This window comes from Rattus rattus, chromosome 14 (genome assembly GCF_011064425.1).
Source record: "Rattus rattus isolate New Zealand chromosome 14, Rrattus_CSIRO_v1, whole genome shotgun sequence".
NCBI classification, from domain to species: domain Eukaryota; kingdom Metazoa; phylum Chordata; class Mammalia; order Rodentia; family Muridae; genus Rattus; species Rattus rattus.
In genome coordinates, this window is record NC_046167.1 from 68,535,999 (window position 1) to 68,557,210 (window position 21,212).

Below are 21,212 nucleotides of genomic sequence, written 5' to 3' on the forward strand. Positions count from 1 at the left end.
TACTGAGTCCTAAGTCTGATCCCTAGCACCACATAAACCAGGTATCCTGAATCCTAAACCCGGGAGGTGCAAGCAGAACCAGGCACTCAGGATCATCCTTGGCTATGTAGGGAGATCCAGGACAGCTTGGAACATGTGAAACTGTATCGTAAAAAATTACTTAATTCATAGTTCTACCACTGTAGTTTATAATTGATCAGATTTATTTGTATGAGCTATTTTTTAGGCTAAGTATAGATTTTAAAATATTTGCTTCTTTATTTCACAGAAAATAATCTATATTTTAAAGTGTCTTTGAAAACATTTTGTTGCTTAAAATATATTTCACTCGACAAACTTAATTTTTTGTTACACATTTTAGAATTATTTCTTGAGATGCGGCTATTCTAAAAATTCACAATAAAAATAAAAAAGGGATCTTATTCAGAGAGTCTCTTCTCAAAACTAAGTACTTCATTTTAACTTCCTTCGCTGAAATTTATCTTAAGGTATCATGAGGCCAAGCCTGCACTTCCCAGTAAAAGTCTGTTCCAATCTCTCAAGTGTTGCTATTATGAACATGTACCATGATGTGCAGACCCAGACCCATTTAAATTAATAGAATTATTGAAGCTCCCTCCCAAAGTATATGCTAAACTGCTTTCTAAAACGTTTTATGTATTTAATCTTACACTGCATAGCAATGGGTAAGAATGTCATTTTGTCGTAATTTTTCCAACATTAGAAATGTATATAACAAAGGTTGTATCTCTTGAAACTCTAATTTAATACTCAATGTCTACTGAATGCCAGGTTGGACTTGTACACAGGACAGCATGAAGGAGTACATGATGCTACTGCTTTTGGCTGTGTGCTCTGCCAAACCTTTCTTTAGCCCTTCACACACAGCACTGAAGACTATGATGTTGAAGGATATGGAAGACACAGATGATGATGACAACGATGATGATGACAATTCTCTCTTTCCAACCAAAGAGCCAGTGAACCCCTTTTTTCCTTTCGATTTGTTTCCAACATGCCCATTTGGGTGCCAATGTTACTCCCGAGTCGTCCACTGTTCTGATCTAGGTAAGGACAGGAGTCACCTTTGTTTTGAAGAATACTACTATTCTAAAGGGCATAAAAATGAGGGGAGCTTTCAAAACTCTCTTCAGGCACTGTAGAATGGTTTCTTTACACTCGTAGGTGGAAGGTGAATGTGGCAGAACAGGCTTTTAGTTCACACTACTTAGGAAGCCAAGGCAGAGGATTAAGTCATAGGATGACTTAGGCAAAACCAGAGAGGCCCATGGAAAACATAAGGAGAATGACGTGGTGACAGATTGCTGCTCACTGCCCTGGTTTTGATTCTAGAACTGCAAAATGGGCAGAGAAATGTTTAGGTGTAGACTACAGCAGACCTATACTTATTTAAAATTCAGAATAAAAAGGGAAAAAGTCCTTACATAGTCTTTCTCTTCTCAAATCTAAGCGTTAAAAATTTAATTTCCTTTACCACAATTCAACTCAAAATGTCAAAAGGTTGATCCTGCACTTGGTGGTAAAATTCTACCGTAACAAAATACAGTTCCTGTCCAGAGCAATGATACAGAGTCATGTAGACTTCCTGAAATCTTTAGACATTTTAAATGCGATGTTCTATTTGTTATGAATAGTTTAGGTTTAGAACTTCCTAGAAAAGAAGTGGTTGAACTAAAGTCTATTTAAAATTTATCATTCTTGCTGAGTAACTTCATTCTGTTGTTTTTTTTGCTGCAACAAAATAACTTATGGAAGGAGCCATTAATTTTGGGTGGCGGTTCATTGCTGCTCACGTATTGGCAACTAAGAGGGGAAAGACAAGACAGAGGAAACAGGGAGAAAGGTGTGGGGGAGCAAGGAATAAGCGAGGAGGAAGCAAAGTAAGGAGACAGACAGAGTGAATGCCAGTATTAGCTATCTTTCTGCCTGTTTTTCTCTTCAATTTCATCACCAGTCCTGGGAGGGAGGGTGTCACTCACATTCAGGCTGGGTCTTCAACTTTGGTTAATTCTATCTAAAATTGCCCTTAGATTTACCCAGAGGTATACTTCATAATCTAGTCATGTTAACAATCAAGACTACTTAGTTTCAAGTCAGATACACTTATCAATTTGACACCAAAAGAGAACAAGGAGGAGATCATGGGAAGCCAAGTTTGAAGGGAGGAAATAGAAGAGGGAAACTAGGTAATTGTACTAAAATCCTCAAAAATGTAAAAGAACCGTGCACCTTTACTTTATTCTGAGATAACAAAGGCAGCTGTTGCCACTGCAAAGAAGAATGGAGACTAAAGGCACAAGGGTAGAAAAGTGATGTGAATTAAATCACTCTGCTCTTGAGTTAACATTGCAAGTGAGGAATGAAATATCTCACATCTGCATACTACTCAAGATATGTGAAGGATCTATAAATAAGATTGACAGCCAGTTAGAGGAATTGACTATTTACAGTAACAGAGTAGCAAGATTTTGTGAGTAGACATGAAAATAATCTAGCACATCTATTTTTCTAATCATAATTCCTACTCTTTAGTCTATTTATTCATTCATTTATTTAATAGATAGGGTCCCACCAGGTAGGCCAGGCTGGCCAACAACTCAGAGATCTGCCTACCTCAGCCTCTGGAGTGCTAGGATTAAAGGTGCATACAAACCCATCCAATTTCCTTTTGGTTCAACCCCTCCCACCCCCTGAAAAAAATAGTCAAGACCCTTATGGTCCAGTTTCTTGCTAACCAGCAAATCTGCAAAAAGCTATTATTTTCAGCCCAAAGAGCATTGTATAAGCTATTGCTTGTAATCTCTACACAAAGCCAGACATAACCTACCATCATTTATTTCACTTTGGAGCCAGCCAAGTTCAAGACAGATAGATACCTTGTAAAAATAAAAAAAATTACTTAAAAAGATCTTGAGACTTTTCAAAAGAAAATGTCTTTTTTTACAACTGCTAAGTCTGACACTACTTATCATCATGAAAGTGTACATCTCTACAAGATTATTAATCTCATTTTTAGCATAAACATCTAGCATCTTTAACATGTTTGTTTGTTTCTTAGGTTTGACATCAGTTCCAAGCAACATTCCATTTGATACTCGAATGGTTGACCTTCAAAATAATAAAATTAAGGAAATTAAAGAAAATGATTTTAAAGGACTCACTTCACTTTACGTAAGAATATATGCTCATATGTTCAAATACTTACTTGAAAATCTGTATCACTGCTGAAGCGATTTCTTACATTGCATCAGTGTAAAGCATCTTACTTTTCTATGGGTATCCTACTGCAAAATTCTTATATTCAGCCAAGTAAACACTATGTGTTTAATTAAATTAATGTTTATAGAATAATAGCCAGATTAAAGGTTACTGGGATCAAAGTTTAAATGAGTTCATAATCAGATGATTATGCCCACTAACTGCTAAAATGAGTAAGAAAAGAATTATTGTGAGCACTTGGTGGCCTTTGATCTCAGCATTTAGGAGGCCGCAAAAGCTGGATCTCAGGCCTGCCAGAGCTACACAATAAAACCCTGTTTCCAAACAAACAAAAATAATTGTCTACACCAATAATCAACAAGGTATGTAAGAAATCGTTACCTGAAGCAACAGTTCTCTAAAGCACAGAATATATTTAGGTGACTAATATATTCACGTAAGTCATCTTTCCCTGATCTTTGTAAAAGGAAAATAATTTCCCCTTCCTATGTCAATAAACATAATTGATATTTTAACTTCCTAACATCGCCGAGGATTTTGAGCCTCATGAGTCTATTGACTTTCTGACTTAATCTGAAATTCAGTTAGGATGAAGAGTCTAATTTTTCCCTGACACGGCTGTGGAGGCGTCACTGCTCCTGTCAGCACTGCCCTTGTCTTGCTGAGCTGAGGCGAGGGTGAGCCAGAGGAACAGCTCTGGCTCTACACTGTATGGTATGGTGGCCAGAACAACCTTGTCCAGGCCATTCCCCTATCCTTCCAGGCTGTGCTGGAGAAAAATCAACATGCTACCTGCTATTCTTAGGGAAAGTAAAATTCTAAGAGGAGAAGAGAACTCATAAGCATACAAGGTCTTGCATACAGACCTTTTTATTTAAAACAGGAGCCAATTATAGATTCGGTATCTGGGAGACCTGAGGCCACTTTGCTCCCTGTCATCCAGGTCAAAGACATATCTACTCACCATGTTAGAGGAACACAAAGGGATGCCTGGCAAGGTGCTGCACCCAGTGCCTAGAGATTAGGTTAACCTCTCAAAGAGCTTGTGTTCAAGTGCTGTACTGCTTGGTAGTTGGCCTCTGACTGCTCTTTGCCTTTAATTTAAGAAGAAAGCGTAGAATCACCAAGTAAAATGTAGTCTCCGTATATGGAACATCTATAGAGAACAGATTAAGATAGTCAACAATAACACAATGGACTCTACCACAGAGCCACCTACCTATCCCACTAACATGGTATTACAGAAACATGGAGAAAAGGGAGGTCATTATTCTACCATCGGATATCTGAAAAGACATTCATATATACTTACGTAATTTAAAAAGAGAACGTGGAAATACAAATGAATGTTTCTACTACCTTTGAAACTACATTAAGCAATCATAGGAACAACTGTTATTTGGTACCCAAACTATAAAAGTTTCAAATCAGTATAGCATTAATTTATTATATTTTAGGAGTAGTTCAGGAAGTCAGTCAACATGTACTCTTGTTTTTCATTGGGAAATGAAGTACTAAAAGATGCTGAGAAATTCTTATGCTTCTGTAACATTTTAAAAGTCAATTTTATATACTGCATTGTGTTAAGGTTCACTCAATCTGGTGTTGAGTGAACCTGGGCACAGCTCTTGGCACTATCGACTATATAACATCGGAGGAAGCGGCCTCACCTTCTTTTGCAGTAAGAAGGGTTTAATAATGGCACGGATTTCGTAGAATGGGTTATAAGATTAAATGAGTGAATACACGTAATTTGCTATTTAAAGACAGGGATTTCGTCAACTCTTGATCAGTATCACTGGCAGGCTAGTGTGAGCAGACAGCAACTGTGTTAAGGTAAACCATTTTCCTTTGTAGTTTTTACAAGACAGGTCTCACTATGTTACCCAGGTTGGCCTCAAATTCCTGGGCTTAAGTGACTATCCTTTCTAGCTGTTCCAAGTAGGTGTAACGGGAAGATTGTGCCATGGCCACAGGCTAAAGCACTTTCACAAGCAAGTGTTTATTGTTGAAGTAGTGGTATACCACAGAAATGCTTGATTTTAATATTATCTTATATTACCTGTCTTAAAAGAGAATCAAAATGTTTTGTGAATCTCTGTTCTGTTCATGCTGCGTCCTTGGTGCTGGGACTCTCATATGAAAGACAATACACAGAGTGACTGGGTTCCCTGAACACCCTCAGGCCTCCCCACTTACTTCTCTCTGTTGTGTCACAGTGACTGACCACTACATTTTCTTCTGCACTGTTAGTTGGTCATGACCCTGGGCCGCAGAGCAGCCAGTCCCTGTGTACAAGCCGACACTGAGAGTAGCTGACCTGGGGCTGCTCTGCCATCATGCCAGGCATTATGTCATCCGGCATGTGACAGAGCTGAACAAGAGCTGGAGAGAAACTCTTACCCTAGTTCTATTACTCATCACTCCTTTCATGTAATTTCAAAAATCCAACAACTACATTTCTGAACCAGAAATTCCAACAACTACATGTCTGAGCCAGAAAAACAAACAAGATTTGAGCTTCCCCTCTTCTCCTAGGATTAATCTTTCTTAGATGAAGACTTTCACAGTCATGGTTTGTCAGGAAGGAAGGTGATTAAAGAGAGAAGCAAAATCCAGAGCGTAAAATGAGTGAACATGCTCTTGAAGGAATTTGTATGCAGAGTGTTTGCTAAGGAGAAACAACAGAGCGATCTCAGCAAGACCCATTGAGTGTAACTAGAAACAAAAGGAAGAACAGTGTAGATAAAACTTACAAAAGAAACAAATCTCGAGCTGCTACTTGACAGAACCAGATTATTAGAGGAACAAAAATGTTCTGAAGATGCTAGGTGCCTGCCACCATCCTTAGGAAACAGAAAATCCTTTCTGCTCAACATAGCAGAGGGATAAAACAGAAGTAAATTGTTTTGCAATATCAATGGTTACTGTGAATGTATTAACAACCAATTCAAAGGTTAAAAAGGTAAGGCTGTATCTAACTAGTACCAACCATTAAAATATTGTACTGTTCTAACTCAATAACAACTATTTTTAAAGCTGTAATTTTGAAATTTTATTTGGTATTGTTAGCTAGCTAATATAAAATTGTAGAAATTATATCAACTTCCATGACTAATTCTTATAAAATACCAGTAATCAATCCACTCCCTTAAACCAGTAGTTCTCAACCTTCTTAGTGCTGTGACTTTTTAATACAATTCCTCCTGTTGTGGTATCCAGCAACATAATTTTGCTACTGTCACGAATCATAATGTAATAATCTGTGTTTTTTGATGGTCTTAAGCAACCCATGTGGAGGGGGTTATGACCCAGGTTGAGAACATCTGCCTTAACGTGTATCTTTTTATGCTTTACCTAGGCTCTGATTCTGAACAACAACAAGCTAACAAAGATTCACCCAAAAACCTTTCTAACAACAAAGAAGTTGCGAAGGCTATATTTATCCCACAATCAACTAAGTGAAATTCCACTTAACCTTCCCAAATCATTAGCAGAACTCAGAATTCATGATAATAAAGTTAAGAAAATACAAAAGGACACATTCAAGGGAATGAACGCTTTACATGTTTTGGGTAAGTTTTTCCAATGAATGGGATATCTTGAAACTGTAATTAATGGCCAAATTTAGGTTATTAATGTTCTAGGTAATTTAAAAAATATTATTTGAACCTATTAATCTATTAATAAACAAATTAAAGTTTGGAAAATTATAGAATATAAAGGTTTCCTGATGTTCTCTCTTTTTCAACGATCTCCTGACATACTTTGCCCTATTTTTAGGAACTAAACCCTAATTAATAAAACTTATGCTATTAAATTTAAAGGTTATATTTTAATGTATTGTATAAACTACTCAAACATGATATACACAATTATTTTACAATTTGGAATACAAACCTAATTTTGGCTGTTTTAAAATTAGTATGAAAAACATTTTATTGTACAATTTGAATCTCACTTTTTTTTGAAAGATAATTTTGTAATTATATTTATGTACAGAAAACTTAGTGTGCATTTAACTCAGTTTTAGTGGCGAGTTCTTTAGCCTTTACCTTTTCCAGCTTCGCAATGTGAGCCACAGACTTAAGACCCAGGACACTGTCTCCCCAGTGGTGGCGGATCTCGTCATATCTGTCATTATAATTGGTCCTAATAGCTTCCACCAGCTTAGCCAGAGCACCCGTGTCTTCCGAGTTAATCTGTGTGAAGGCAACAGTGATGCACATCTTCCTGTGGACCAGGCGCCCCAGCCTGGCCTTTCCCTTGATGATGCAGTAGGGCACCCCCATCTTTCAACACAGGGCAGGCAGGAAAACTACCAGCTCAATGGGGTCTACAGCATGGGCAATCACCACCAGCTGAGCCTTCTTGTTCTCCACCAAGGTGGTGACTGTATTGACCCCTGCTCGGAGGACAGGTGGTCTCTCAGTTGGGGCGTCCCCTTTGCCAGCAGCTTTCTTCTCAGCACGGGCCAGCAACCTTTGCTTCTTCTCCTGCTTTGTCTCTGGCCTGTACTTGTGGGCAAGCTTAAGCAGCTGAGTCGCTGTTTGCCTGTCCAGGGCCTGGGTGAACTGGTTGATGGCCAGAGGTACTTTGAGCCGATTATAGAGGATGGCTCTTTGCTGCTGCAGCCTGATGTAGCGGGACCATTTGACGAAGCGTGTGAGATCTCTTTTGGGCTAGATGTTCTGCCCAGTGTCAAAGTTCTTAGGCCTTTTCTCAAAGGATTGACCACCTTTTTAGCCTCTTGTTTCTTGACAACAGCAGGGGCTGGCGCCACCTTCTCCCCCTTGGCCTTCTTTCCTTTGGGCATCTTGCTCGGCTGGAGGAGAGTGAATCTCACTATTTTATTTGTGATGTCTGTCATACAACTCTGCCATCTCTCTACAACAGTCATTCAAATACCTAAGCGCAGTTTATGTCCATATACTCACTTAAATCAACCAAGTGCCTGGCACTTACGAAACAACTTTTTACTGATATTTCTTCTAAGTTAGATTTGTATTAATTGACATATATTTTAAAAATTAAGAGGTAGGGCTAAGGAGTCAGTAAATTGTACAAATATAAGAACCTGAGATGTCCAGAATCCACATTAAAATGTTGGGCATGGTAGTGTAAACTTATAATCCTAGCATTGGAGAAGCAGAGATGGGCAGCTACCTATGGTTCAGTGGCCAGCTATCCTAACCTTCTTAGCAAAAACAAACAAACAAACACCAAAAAACAAAAAACCCTATCTCAACAAACAAACCAATCTAAGGTAGTTATGTGTAATTACTAAATGTCAACTTGAAACACCATGAAAAACACTGGATAGTATCTTAGGAATGACATCCAAGAGTAACCTCTGGCCTCCATGAATGTGTGCACATTCACACAAACTGTTTAAGAGGTAACAAGGCGAAAACCACAAATACCCTGAATTAGGTAAAAAGTGTTTTTTCCCTGCTGCATTATTACCATAAATGGAACAAACCATCATGCCTATGCTACACTGGAAAGTAATGCCATCAATTTAGCGGTTCAAAAGAAAGAAACAAAACTAAAACTTGATATATATTCCAGTTTACAAAATTCAAAGCAGTGCTTTTGTGAGGTAGCCAGAAAGAAGAGTGCACACAAGTAGGTCTGCTGAGAGGAAGTGAGTATGAATAATGAAGAGCGTACATCTCCAATATTCTTCAGATGTGTCCTTCTGTGTGGTGACTCTCCATGATAACTGATTTGCCCTAAATCCTGTCATTTCTTCCACAGAAATGAGTGCAAACCCTCTTGATAACAATGGGATAGAACCAGGGGCATTTGAAGGGGTGACAGTCTTCCATATCAGGATTGCTGAAGCAAAACTAACCTCCATCCCGAAAGGTTTGTATTTATTTTACTCAAAGTAGGATGTTTAAAAAAACACCATTTTCCCTGTCTTGAAAAACAAACAAAAGCACAATCTGTCAATAAGTAAACATTGTATTGTTATGTATTATGACATTAACTTTTAATATTTGAAATGTTATAGTATATACTGTCAGAACTATGCTACAATCAGAAGTTCCAGTGCCAGTGTATCTGACCAGTATGAAAGTTAGTACTTTTCCATATACAAACAGAGAGGCATGCATAATGATTTTTTGACATTAAAACAATCTTTTTTTCTCAGTAAGAATAAACACTAAATAAAAAGCAACAAGCTTTTTATTTTCCTTCTTTTCCTCTGACATTTATTCTTTTTTCTTTATTCTATAAACCTCTATAGAGGAGGAGAAGTCTTAAAGAGCAGAGCAGGTAGAATGGGGCGAGACCTTTATCATTAGCTGTGCTGCTACAGTTGAGGGGGACAGAGACTATTAGGCCAGATGGGGGCAGCACTGGCTTTGGCAAGAAAACTATGTCACAAAAGGACTCTGAGACATCTTCCCAGGAATGTGGTGAAGATTAATGTGCTAATATTAGTGAAAGGCTTGAAGACAGTGTGTGGTACATGGTCTGTATCAACAACCTTAGTAAAAGGAGCCCTGACCCTTCAGTCCTAATTCACAGGACTCCAAGGAAAAATGTTCCTTTACTGTGCTAGATATCTTACTTCCGAACTTGCTACCCAATGTTTTCTGTGTTGATGACTATCTGAATCAGAAATAGCCCACATCAATAACATTTTTCAATTTCAATATCTACCAGTAAAAATAGCAACTTGTCCCTTTCTATTACTTTGATCAAAATGAACAAAACAAAGAGTATAAGACAGTGAATACAATATTTTAAATACAAATGAATTTATGTGGGGCTAGAGAGATGGCTCAGCAATGGCTGCTCTTTCAGAGGACCCAGGTTTAATTCCTAGTTGCCCACAGGCTGCTAACAACCCCATTCTGGCTTCCCCAGATATCAGGCTTGTACATGGTGTATAGAAATACTTGCAGGCAAAACCTATAGATATAAAATTAAATTTAAAAATTAAATTATCTCTTCATTTTTTTAAAAATATATAAAATAAAAGTGGGAAGATAATTTTCACCACAGGAAAGAACTAGTTTAATTCATAAAAAATACATATAAATGTATATATATGTATTAATCACCTTTAGAGTTGAAGTGGTTGTTTAACAACTAGAAACCCAAATTTTGTAATTTTTACAGCAGTGACACCCAAAACCAAATTCTACCCAGTAGGTCAAACGTACACAGTTCCTTGCATGTAAGCTGGTATAGAGCACAGAGAAGCCAGAGCAAGGAAGGAGTGAAGGTGAGGAGTGGGGCAGAGGAGGGTTTAATGAGTAGGAAGAAGCAGCCTAGCCTGTCTGGATGGGTGATATGAGTATGTGTGACCATTCTTCCTGTCCTAAATATACTCAAATTACAATTTCCCTTAGAAATCAAAGCATATTTTAATGTAATTTTCAGGATTCTTTCAGAGCTTAAGGAATTATGTCTTTACAAAGAAACCAGAACCAAACATTTCAACCTCCTATTCTGTCACTAGCCCTCTGACATTCAAAAACTCTTTAAAAAGTTATTCACTAAGATGTGATAGTCTGCATGTCAAAATTCTATTAGTAATATAACTTACAGCAGGGTGAAATGTCGGACATCCCAGGAGGTCTTACCAGGAAGAAAGTGGAAAGTGTCTTCTTCCCTGTGTGTGTGGGAAATAGTCCCATGTGGGTGGGGAGCAGTCTGTGTGGGAATAGATGTTCCTATCCAAAAGCACATTACTATTTGTTAGCAAAAGACGGGCTTTTGCTAGATTCCCATCTCTGCATACACCACTGCTTATGCCCATCTTAGAGGCCACGGCCCATTCTGCTCTCTGGTCACTCTCCCTCCTCATGCCCTAAGGACAATGATTCCCTTAGGTTCATTAAGCTCCCCACTGAGTTTGCTCTTCTCCAACTTCCTACAGTCCACCCCAGAATAGGCGGACACAGGACACTATCTAGTAATTCCATGTAATAAACTGTCTGTCCCAAGAGAATATTAAGTCTTCAGTGACAGACCCTTTGTTTTAAAACTGAAAATATCATATAGTCATTGTAGAAATAGAATTAAACTCAAACAGAATTCAAGAAATTAGAATCCTGTTAATTTAGAAAAATCATTTTCCTGCTCCCAAGTTTGTTTACTTTTAAATTCAAATTAAATCTAGGTATCAAAATTAATTTAGCCATAAAGTCTACTGATAACAATGTATTTCAATTTCATTCGACTGTTTCTACCATTAATGTGGCAAGGAAATGTTTCAGCAAAAGTTGAGAACAGGAAGCTTTTCCAGCAGGATAACTAGAATCTCAGGTTGACAAATGATACGTTAAGAATGGCGACCACAGTGAGGTCTGCTTGAGTGCCCTGGTCAGGTTCTTTCATGCCAGCTACAAATGCTGAGGGTGAGGATCTGGTTACCGTGTGAAAAGAACAACAAAGGTTCCTGGGCTGCCCGTCATGTGCCAGGGCACAGCTGAATTTCTCATATGAAGTAACTCTTACCGACTGAAACAGCTAGTGCTGCAGTGGGCCAGGCGTCTGGAAAGGGTAGCATTTAGCATACTGATATTGTTAAGAAACACGTGGTTTAACACCTAACCCTGGGCATCATAGGAATCTGCCTCAAAGAATCAAGCTTGTCTGCTGCTGTTTCTATAAAAACAATGTTACGAAGTAAATAATCACAGAAAATTACAGAGGAAATTCCAGCTAGTAAATCCATGAAGAAAGAAAATACAATCGCGTTACCAAAGCCAAGAACAACAGTACACATATACTGCTAGCTATTCTGGAAACTAAGGTAGGTGTCTGGCTTGCAACCAGGATTTGTAGCCATATCGGGAATCCTAGATGGACACTATCTCAGCTACATTTCCAACTCTTAGTAAAGAACAGATCAAGACAACAAGTCAAAAATGCCAAGTGAAGGATGACCCACCCATCTGGATCTGAGGGCCAAGTCACAGAAATAGGAAGGCAGGGTCCTGATAAACAGTATCACAATGAGGAAGCTGCCAGCAGGGTCTAACAGATGCACAGCTCATCAAATCAGTCACTCAAAAAAAAAAAAATCAATAGAAAGGGAAGGACATGTAAGGAGTATGTTATTCAAAGCTTTGGTGTGTGTTTGTGTGTGTATGTGTGTAGAATTGTATATTGTTTTTTGAATTTTTTTCTTTATGTGCATTTAGAATTTTACCAGTACCCATGTCTGTGAGGTGTCGGAATGTCTGGATCTGGAGTCGCAGACAACTGTGAGCTGCCATGTGGGTGTTGGGAATTCAACCTGGGTCCTCTGGAAGAGCAGTCGTGCTCTTAACAACTAAGTCATCTCTCCAGTTTTTTCAACTTTTGTTTGTTTGTTTGAGACAGGGATTCTCTGTGTAGCCCTTGCTGGCCTCAGAGAACCAGTGCCTCTGCCTCCTGAGTGCTGGGATCAAAGGTGTGCACCACCACTACCCAGCTGTATATTAACTGTTAATTACTTGTTAATACTCAAATTTTGGACTCAAACTTGGGCCTGCCACTTAGCCACAGTCTCAGTCCTTGGGTTGTACGCTTCTGAGACAGGGTCTCATGTGATATCCAGGCAGCCCCTGAATTTACAATCTTCGCACCTCAGCTCTCAAGTACTGAGGACATAGGTGTGCACCATCACATCCAAAGAAAGAAGACACTTTAAAACAATGGAAGACGGAGAACTGAGGAAAAGAATATTAGATGATAAAGGATTGCTGTCAATTTTGCAGAATATTGATAATGACCTCAGACATCTAGTGAAGTATCCACAGGTAAAATTTCATCACACAGTAGATTTCAGCTAAACTCCTGCCAAGAAAGTGACTGTATAAGCAAGTAAGTGAGGGAGGGAGATGAAGTGGAACCATGAGGCCAGTTACTGAAGCAGGACAGCAGTATGGTGGTTCATGGGATACTTTCTATTTTTGAATATGGTTGAAAATTTCTATAATGAAAGGACTTTTAAAAAGAAAGCATTTGAAATACCTGCCTAATTCCACAATCTGGGAAAAAGTCACCGAAGCATGGTTTTGCTTTGTCTAACGTACTTTTCTTTTTAGGACTACCACCAACTTTACTGGAGCTTCATTTAGATTTTAATAAAATTTCAACTGTGGAGCTTGAAGATTTTAAACGATACAAGGAACTGCAAAGGTAAAAGTTCTCAGTCTTCACAGAAGCATGGTGACATTAGTATGAGACGGTACAGGGATCTACTTAAGAGAGTGTAAAGGACCACTGTTAGCACTGTCTATGCTAATAGGTTCACATCCTACATAGGGTTGTGGGGTTTCAACAAACTTATCAAATCTAACCATAATATATTCTCTATCCTCTATAGGCTGGGTCTTGGAAACAACAAAATCACAGATATTGAAAATGGAACTTTTGCTAATATACCACGTGTGAGAGAGATCCACTTGGAACACAATAAACTAAAAAAAATCCCTTCAGGATTACAGGAGTTGAAATACCTCCAGGTAAAACATTCTACTGGTGTTTGGTAGATATGGGCACTTTAGTGTGTAAAGAACATACTAGTGTATCTCAAGCAATGATGCAGCAAGCCACAACAGAATTTTAAACATAATGTCTCCAGTGTACGGGTAGGGGAGCACAAGGAGAACACTTTCTACAAAGATACTCCTCATGGAGAGTAAGACCCTCTCCATCCACACTGAAACTGCTGAGGTCACTGTGACAAGTTGCTCATTAAGCAAACCTCAAGTTCCTGAAGTTTCTCACGCAGGACTAGCCAGTATACTAAGCAGAATCATGTGTCTTTTGTTCTAGAAACATTCAAGGCAAAGTAAGAGGGTTAGGATCCAGGTGCTAGGAGAGAATTGGGTACACAGTTTTAAATTCACACCAGAGAATGAAATTAACTGAAAAGTCACTATTCAGAGGATGTCTTAGTTTTAATTGCTGGAATAAGACCATGAATAAGGTAACTTATAAAAGTCAGAGTTAATTGGGCTTATGGAAGCCACAGGTTAGGCCCATAATGCCTATGATGACAGGGTGAAACCCATGGCAACAGGTAGCTGGAGCAGCGGCTCAGAGGCTCATATTCTGACCCACAAGGAAGGGGCAGAGTACACGGGGAATGGTGGGCATCTTTTGAAATCTCAAAGCCCTCACCCAGAAACATATCCCCTGCAACACAAGTTCCTATCTGCTAATTTTCCCTAAAAAGCTGCACCAGTGGGAACCAACTATTCAAACTTACGAGCCTATGGGGGCCATGCTCACACAACTACAGAGCATAAGACGTTCCTATAAAGCTAATGATGTAGTTCAGTGGTATGGTGCTTACACAGAATGTGTGAAGCAACAGGCTCAATGCTCAGTACCCTCACTCTGAAAGAAGCTCACGTTTTGCCATTTCTTGCTGGTGGAAGTCACCAAAAATGAAGATGGCATTTTGCACATAATTCTATAACTTTTAGTTTCCCTAGTTTCCCATCTATGGCTCTCAGATGAAAAACCCCTATTTCACTTCAATCCAGTTTTGCCATTGCCTTTCCTTATTGTGCAAAGCCTTTCCTCTCAAGTAGCAAAGCAAAAGTAACTAAGTATGGAGGACTATTTGTATTACTTTTTTTTTCTTTGTTGTTTTTTGAGATAGGATCTCATTTCCTAGTTCAGATTGGTCTCAAAACCACTAGACAGTACATGCATTTTAAAATCTCATAATCCTTCTGTCTCATTCAATCTCTTGAATGCCAAGATTAAAGGTGTATATCACCCTGCTCAGATTTTTAGATTTTTTCCTATCTTTAAGTTTTATTCACTGCACTCTGTAGACGAAAGCTGCTAGAAAAAAAAAAAAAGGTATTGTGGGTAGGTGTGGATCTTGGGCTTTGACATTTCTGTAACCATGAACACAGCCCAGTTTTCTTCCTCAAGCCATGCCCTACCCTCATCTCAATTTCCACATCTACAACTCTGCACTACAACCTAGCATTTCATAGTAGATAACATTCTAATACAGAAAAGGACACAAATCCCAAGTTAGTAATAAATATTTGCAAAGTAAGCAAATCCAGGCCTACCTTGGTTGTACTCTTATTGAATTTAATGTTCTAATACCTTGCTATGATAGTGAGCAGTGGGAGAGATATAGAAAAACCATATAAACTATCTTTCACAATATCCTAAGACTAATATAAAAAAGAATGAAGGAACAGTTCAAGACCAAACGCAAATATTTTAGCCAACACGTGTCTATATTATTCAGTAACAGGCTCAGATAAATCTTGGTACATGGAAGCAGGTTACATAGGTAAGAGGGATAAATAGCTTTGCCAGCAAAAGGCATATGAATATGGCATAGTAGTGTTTACATGTGTAAGGTGAGGGAAATAGAAGAGAAAAGCAAAGTAGCTAAGATGACCAGGCTGTATTCTGGATAACAACACAGTTCTATGTGACAGAGTTCTCCCCAAACACTTTGCATAACACCCAAAATTGACTTGGTACAAGCATTTAACATGTATGAATGAATATGTTTAACTTATGGTAAAATACTCTCATATCGATATAAAAGAAACAGATGAAGCTAAAGGCCTGTGGTGGCACAGGCCTTTGATCCCAGCACTCAGGAGGCAGAGCCAGGCTGATCTCTGAGTTTGAGGGCAGCCTGGTCTACAGATCGAGTTCCAGGACAGCCAGAAATCCTGTCTCAGCCTCTCCCAAACAAACAAGTAAACAAATGAGGAAACAAATGCTGACTATATCCAAGAATTATGGTTTATATTTGCAATCCTAGGTACTAGTCAGGAGGCTGAAGCCAGAAGATCAAAAGTTTAAGGCTGGTTTTATAATGTAGCAAGATTTTGTCTCAATTAAAAATAATAAGGATCAGAAGTATAGCTCAGTGGGAGACTATTTCTTTATCATGCATGAGGCCCATGTTCAAGATTAAAGAACCCCAACTAATAAAATCCATATTTCTTTTTATATTTATTGGACATTTAATTTTAATTTTTATTTTTATTTACTCACAACAGATAATCTTCCTTCATAATAATTCAATTACAAAAGTGGGAGTGAATGACTTCTGTCCAACAGTGCCAAAGATGAAGAAATCTTTGTACAGTGCAATAAGTTTATTCAACAACCCAATGAAGTACTGGGAGATACAACCTGCAACGTTTCGCTGCGTTGTTGGCAGAATGAGTGTTCAGCTTGGGAATGTTGGAAAATAATAATTAATGACACCCATTCAATATAAAACTCAAAAGTGTGTACATTTGGAATACTTGAACTGTTCTAATAATGGTAATATTATACACATAAGCAAAAATCTATTCCATATGGTCAATGACAAAAAGTTTCAACAGAATTTTGCCTAATTATTGATACTCAGAATAAACGTCCATTGCAGTATCCCTTTGCAAATGAATAATTCTGCGTAAATCTTTTGCTTGAACATCTTTTTCAGCAATGAAAAATGATATTCAGTATTTAACCCTTCATTATCAAGTCGGTTAAACAGAAGTGTACTGTAAACAGAATGCTTGACTTAATAGCATTTCTGTCACATCTTTGCTGTTAGAAAAACAAAACTGGCAAGAACAGCATTAATGAAGAGTACATAGATTTTTAGTATCTCTTTAATAACTTGGATAGTACTGTAATGTTCCCAATAATGTTGGAATATATATAGTTTGACAGAATCATATTAAAATTCTCAACTCATAATAAAGCTTCAAGTATTCACTATCAATAGATAATATTCATCAGAGTTGGTTTTGGAGTTATTAACACACGATTTTCTTTTCTAAATTATTATCTGGTTATAAAATTGTAAAAATATGATTGCTTATATAAAGTCTATAATGTGCATTTTATGATCAGTTATATAAGCTTTGAAGAACACAGTAACTGTTAGGTTACACTGTCATTATTTCAGGAAAGCCCTTTGGAAGAGTATGGACATCAATCAATTTTATATCAACTTATCTCTTCAAATATGCACATTAGGTAATCCCTGGAAACAAAGCTAAGGGGACAAAACCAAAAACTGAACAAAACTTAGGAATACTTTCATGTTTTTTTTAATTGATATTCATTATGAATTAAGTAAAAATTGAAATAAGGAAAATATTAAATACTGGTTTAAAATAAAAATATGTGTGCTCTGGTTTAATTTGTCTCCCCCAGTCAGGAACATACTCTTCTTTTTTCTTTAGAAAATGATTTAGTTAGGGTTTTACTGCTATGAAGAGACACCAGACCAGGGCAACTCTTATAAAGGAAAAAACTGGAGCTGGCTCGCAGTTGAGAGGTTTAGTCCGTCATCATCATGCAGGAAGCATGGCAGCATCCAGGCAGGCCTGGTGTTGGAAGGAGCTGAGAGTTCTATAACTTGATCGCCAGGCAGCAAAAGGGGACTGCATCACTGGACTTAGAATTAGTTTGAGCACAGGAGACCTCAAAGCCAGCCCCATAATGACACACTTCCTCCATTCAAGGCCACAGCTACTCCAACAACGTCATACCTCCTAAGAGTGCTACTTCCTGTGGGTCAAGCATTCAAACACCTGGGACTATGATGGTAGGAGCAGAAGGAGAGCATTCCTATTCCAACAGCACAGAACATTAACTTATTTTAATATGTTATGTTTTTGTGAGCACTACTTGCACACCTGATAAGACAAAGGCACTGAAGTCCTTAAGAATTAGTGTTCTGGATGGTTAAGAACTACCATGTGGGTGCTGAGAACCAAACTTGGGTCCTCTGAAGAGCCGCCAGTGCTCCTTACCACTGAACCATCTTTCCAGCTCCTTATATTTATTTTAAACTACCTCAAAATGTAGAGTTCAGTTTTTTTGGAGGAAGAAAAACAATATTACAGATATGTAATAAAAAGGGGTGGAAGTTGAACACCAAGGTGCATGGGTAAATAACATCAAGGCAGGTTACTCAACATCAGCACCGCTGGTATTTTGGACCCTCATTCTGGGGCAGTTGGGGGTGGCTATGTATACTGCAGAATGCTCCAGCTCTCTTGTCTCTACTCTATCCACTGTGACAGCCGACAACCTCTCCAGGTGCTGGTCAGTGTCACTGTGAGAGCTGGGAACAACGACAACAGAATCTCAGCCTGCTGGGAGCAGCTCTCCATGGAAATTTACTGACAACTAGGATGACTGAGCTGCTGCTTTGTGTAACTAGAGAAGAGCACAGTGAGATCCAAATATCAAAGGCTTATCACTAGAATAAAACAGGACGATACAATTTTGAGTAGAATATTCAGTCTCATTTATAGTCTGGAGCAGGTCATCCCCTTCTGCTTCTTCAGCTGCACGCAATACAGAAGTGACAGCAGACACCAATGAAGTTGCTGTGATTACTAAACAAAAGTGTACGGGAAATGATTTTTTCTTTTTTAAAAGATTTATTTTGGGGCTGGGGATTTAGCTCAGCAGTAGAGCGCTTACCTAGGAAGCGCAAGGCCCTGGGTTCGGTCCCCAGCTCCGAAAAAAAGAACAAAAAAAAAAAAAAAGATTTATTTTATGTACATGAGTACACTGTCACTGTCTTCACACACACCGGAAGAGGGCATTGGATCCCATTACACATGGTTGCTGGGAATTGAACTCGGAACCTCTAGAAGAGCAGCCAGTGCTCCTAACCCCTGAGCCATCTCTTCAGCCTCTGTGAAATGCTTTGCAAACCATAGATGTTCATAAGACATGAACATCTATTATTGAACTGTGGGTCAATGAGAAAACTAAAAATGACGAGAGAAACTAAAAGACAGGAAGTCCTTAAAAATAAAATATTATAAGGGCAATTATCCTAAAGTTAAAGGTTTAATGACTTTGTTTTTATTTAACTTGTGTGTGAAGGTACCTGTGGAGTGAAGAGAGTATGTTAGATTCCCCCTGAAACTAAAGTTATAGGCAGTTGTTATCTGCTCAAAATGGGTGCTAAAAACTGAATTTCAGTCCTCGGAAATGAAGAGCCCCCAGCATTCTTAACCACTGTGCTATGTTTGAACCCCTTCCAAAATTCAAACATTTTAATGTTCCAGCTATTTTGATGAAACATTTTCTATACTATAAGCAATAATATATAGCACTAAATAGAACATATATAAAAGTCAAATATTTTACAATATAGGAAAAATGTAGGTCTCCAAGTTAGTAATTAAACTATGGCTAACACCAAGATCAGAGTCACATCAACAGGGAAGTCTATACTGAAAGCTGTGGAGCTTAAGGAACTAGGAATGCTTTTCTAAAGAGAAAGACAGAAGAAAAAAGGTAATAGTGGAAATGATTCCTGAATCCTCACAGTTAACTTGGTGCAGTTTGTGTTTTTGTTTTCTGCTTTACAACTGTTAGTAATTTTGGCTAAGTTCATGAAAAAAATATTAATAAAGTCGTAAGCTGCCAGAACTGCACTAAAGTTTTCTGCCATAAACACATTTTAATGGTAAATAGGAAATGTTGCCCACCTGAGATCCACCAAAGACTGAAACACGTGAGTTACTTCACAAGGCTAATGAGGGTGAAGGGGCAATGACCCAGGCCACTTTGTGCCTGCACAGGCAGGCATAGCCCCGAAATAAAAACGTTCAGTTTGAATGCAGGGAAGTTGTTCCCTTGGCCTTTTTACTGAGGATTTATAACAGAAGCAAAGTAAATGAAACAATATAATGAACTTCCATGCACTTACCATAGTTCTAACAATTCATAACTAATAATTTTTACACTCTAATTCTTATTATATTACTAAACTTGAAAGCATATTTATGTGCAGTATAATCCAATCACTTAAAATGCATAATTCAATATTTACAATATTTAGAGTTCTGAAACTACCACTATGAATCAATGGTGGGACACTCTTATTCCCAACACAAACCATGTACCTACTTAAATATTACTTGCTTTATTCTCTGGCCAATCTACTTTTCTCTGTATATAGCCTTAGTCTGGACATTAAATATGAGCAGAGTAATATGGTGGCTGCTTCTTCCACTTAACAGGTTTTTGAGGTTTATCCACCAGTAGTACATTGTTTCTGTTGTCAAGCAATATTTAATTGAAAATATATACAATATTTACAGATTCACTGGTTGCTGGGCAATTATGCCATTTCCAGTTTTTGACTATTATAAAAAATGCTGTTATGAAAACTTGTATACAAATTTCGAAGTGGGGTCCTTGTAAACATAATGTTATTCTGCACTATATAAAATTATCCTTGTATTATTCAAATTCTGATTTTTCTGTCCTCTTGTCTGGTTGCAATCTAGACATGGCATTGTACTGTGTATTCTATTTATCTCCTGCCTGAATGCTGTGTAAACATTGCTCCCATTTATTCTCTGTCAATAAAAAGATGGCTGGCCAATGGCTGACCAAGAGAGAATGTATTAGCTGTGGGGAGAGGATCCAGGTGCTACCATGGGAACACTCAGAATAATACTAAAATGCTAGTCTCTCAGGGATTTTGGCTGAGAAAAAGCCAAATTAGCTTAAAGGAATAGAATATTATTAAAAACTGCTCAGGTACTGTGCCATGGAGCTATTAAATAAATCTTAGAGTCTTTGTCCTACTTATTTGGGAGTTAGTTGGAATAGAGAAAAGATTATCACTTTTAAAGTTAAAATAATAGATAGATGTTCTCATGTATCCAGGAACATTTAGCACAGTGTCCCTTTGAGGAGATGCCGAACTGTTTTCCAGGTGGAGGTGTGCCACAATGTTCCCACACTGCTTGCATACCGAGTTGCATTACAGTGTACTTACTGTGTGAGGTAAAGTTTCAAAGTCAACCCTGAGTTTGTAGAGAAGCAGCCCCAGGCTAGCATGAGATGGATCCATAGCACTCCATACAGCAGTTCATTATTTACTCACTGCTCCGTAGGGTACACCTAGGACTTTGCATATCTTAGGCAAGTTCCCCACAACTGATACACACAGACCCATTTCTGTTTGGGTGGTTTGTTTT

At 38.2% G+C, this 21,212-nt stretch overlaps 2 protein-coding genes and 1 pseudogene across 2 annotated transcripts in view; 1 reads left to right on the forward strand and 2 right to left on the reverse strand.

Moving 5' to 3' along the window:
• Cenpp (centromere protein P) overlaps positions 1-21,212 on the reverse strand; it is a 181,763-nt gene that overhangs the window by 93,346 nt on the left and 67,205 nt on the right. The window lies entirely within an intron of this gene.
• Aspn (asporin) lies at positions 799-16,645 on the forward strand. The gene is made up of 7 exons (XM_032919611.1): positions 799-1,068; positions 3,080-3,192; positions 6,602-6,815; positions 9,001-9,111; positions 13,299-13,392; positions 13,580-13,718; positions 16,251-16,645. Exons 1-7 carry the CDS (start codon positions 816-818, stop codon positions 16,446-16,448), a joined length of 1,122 nt encoding a protein of 373 aa, XP_032775502.1. The 5' UTR covers positions 799-815; the 3' UTR covers positions 16,449-16,645.
• On the reverse strand, positions 7,216-8,464 carry LOC116915224 (annotated as a pseudogene).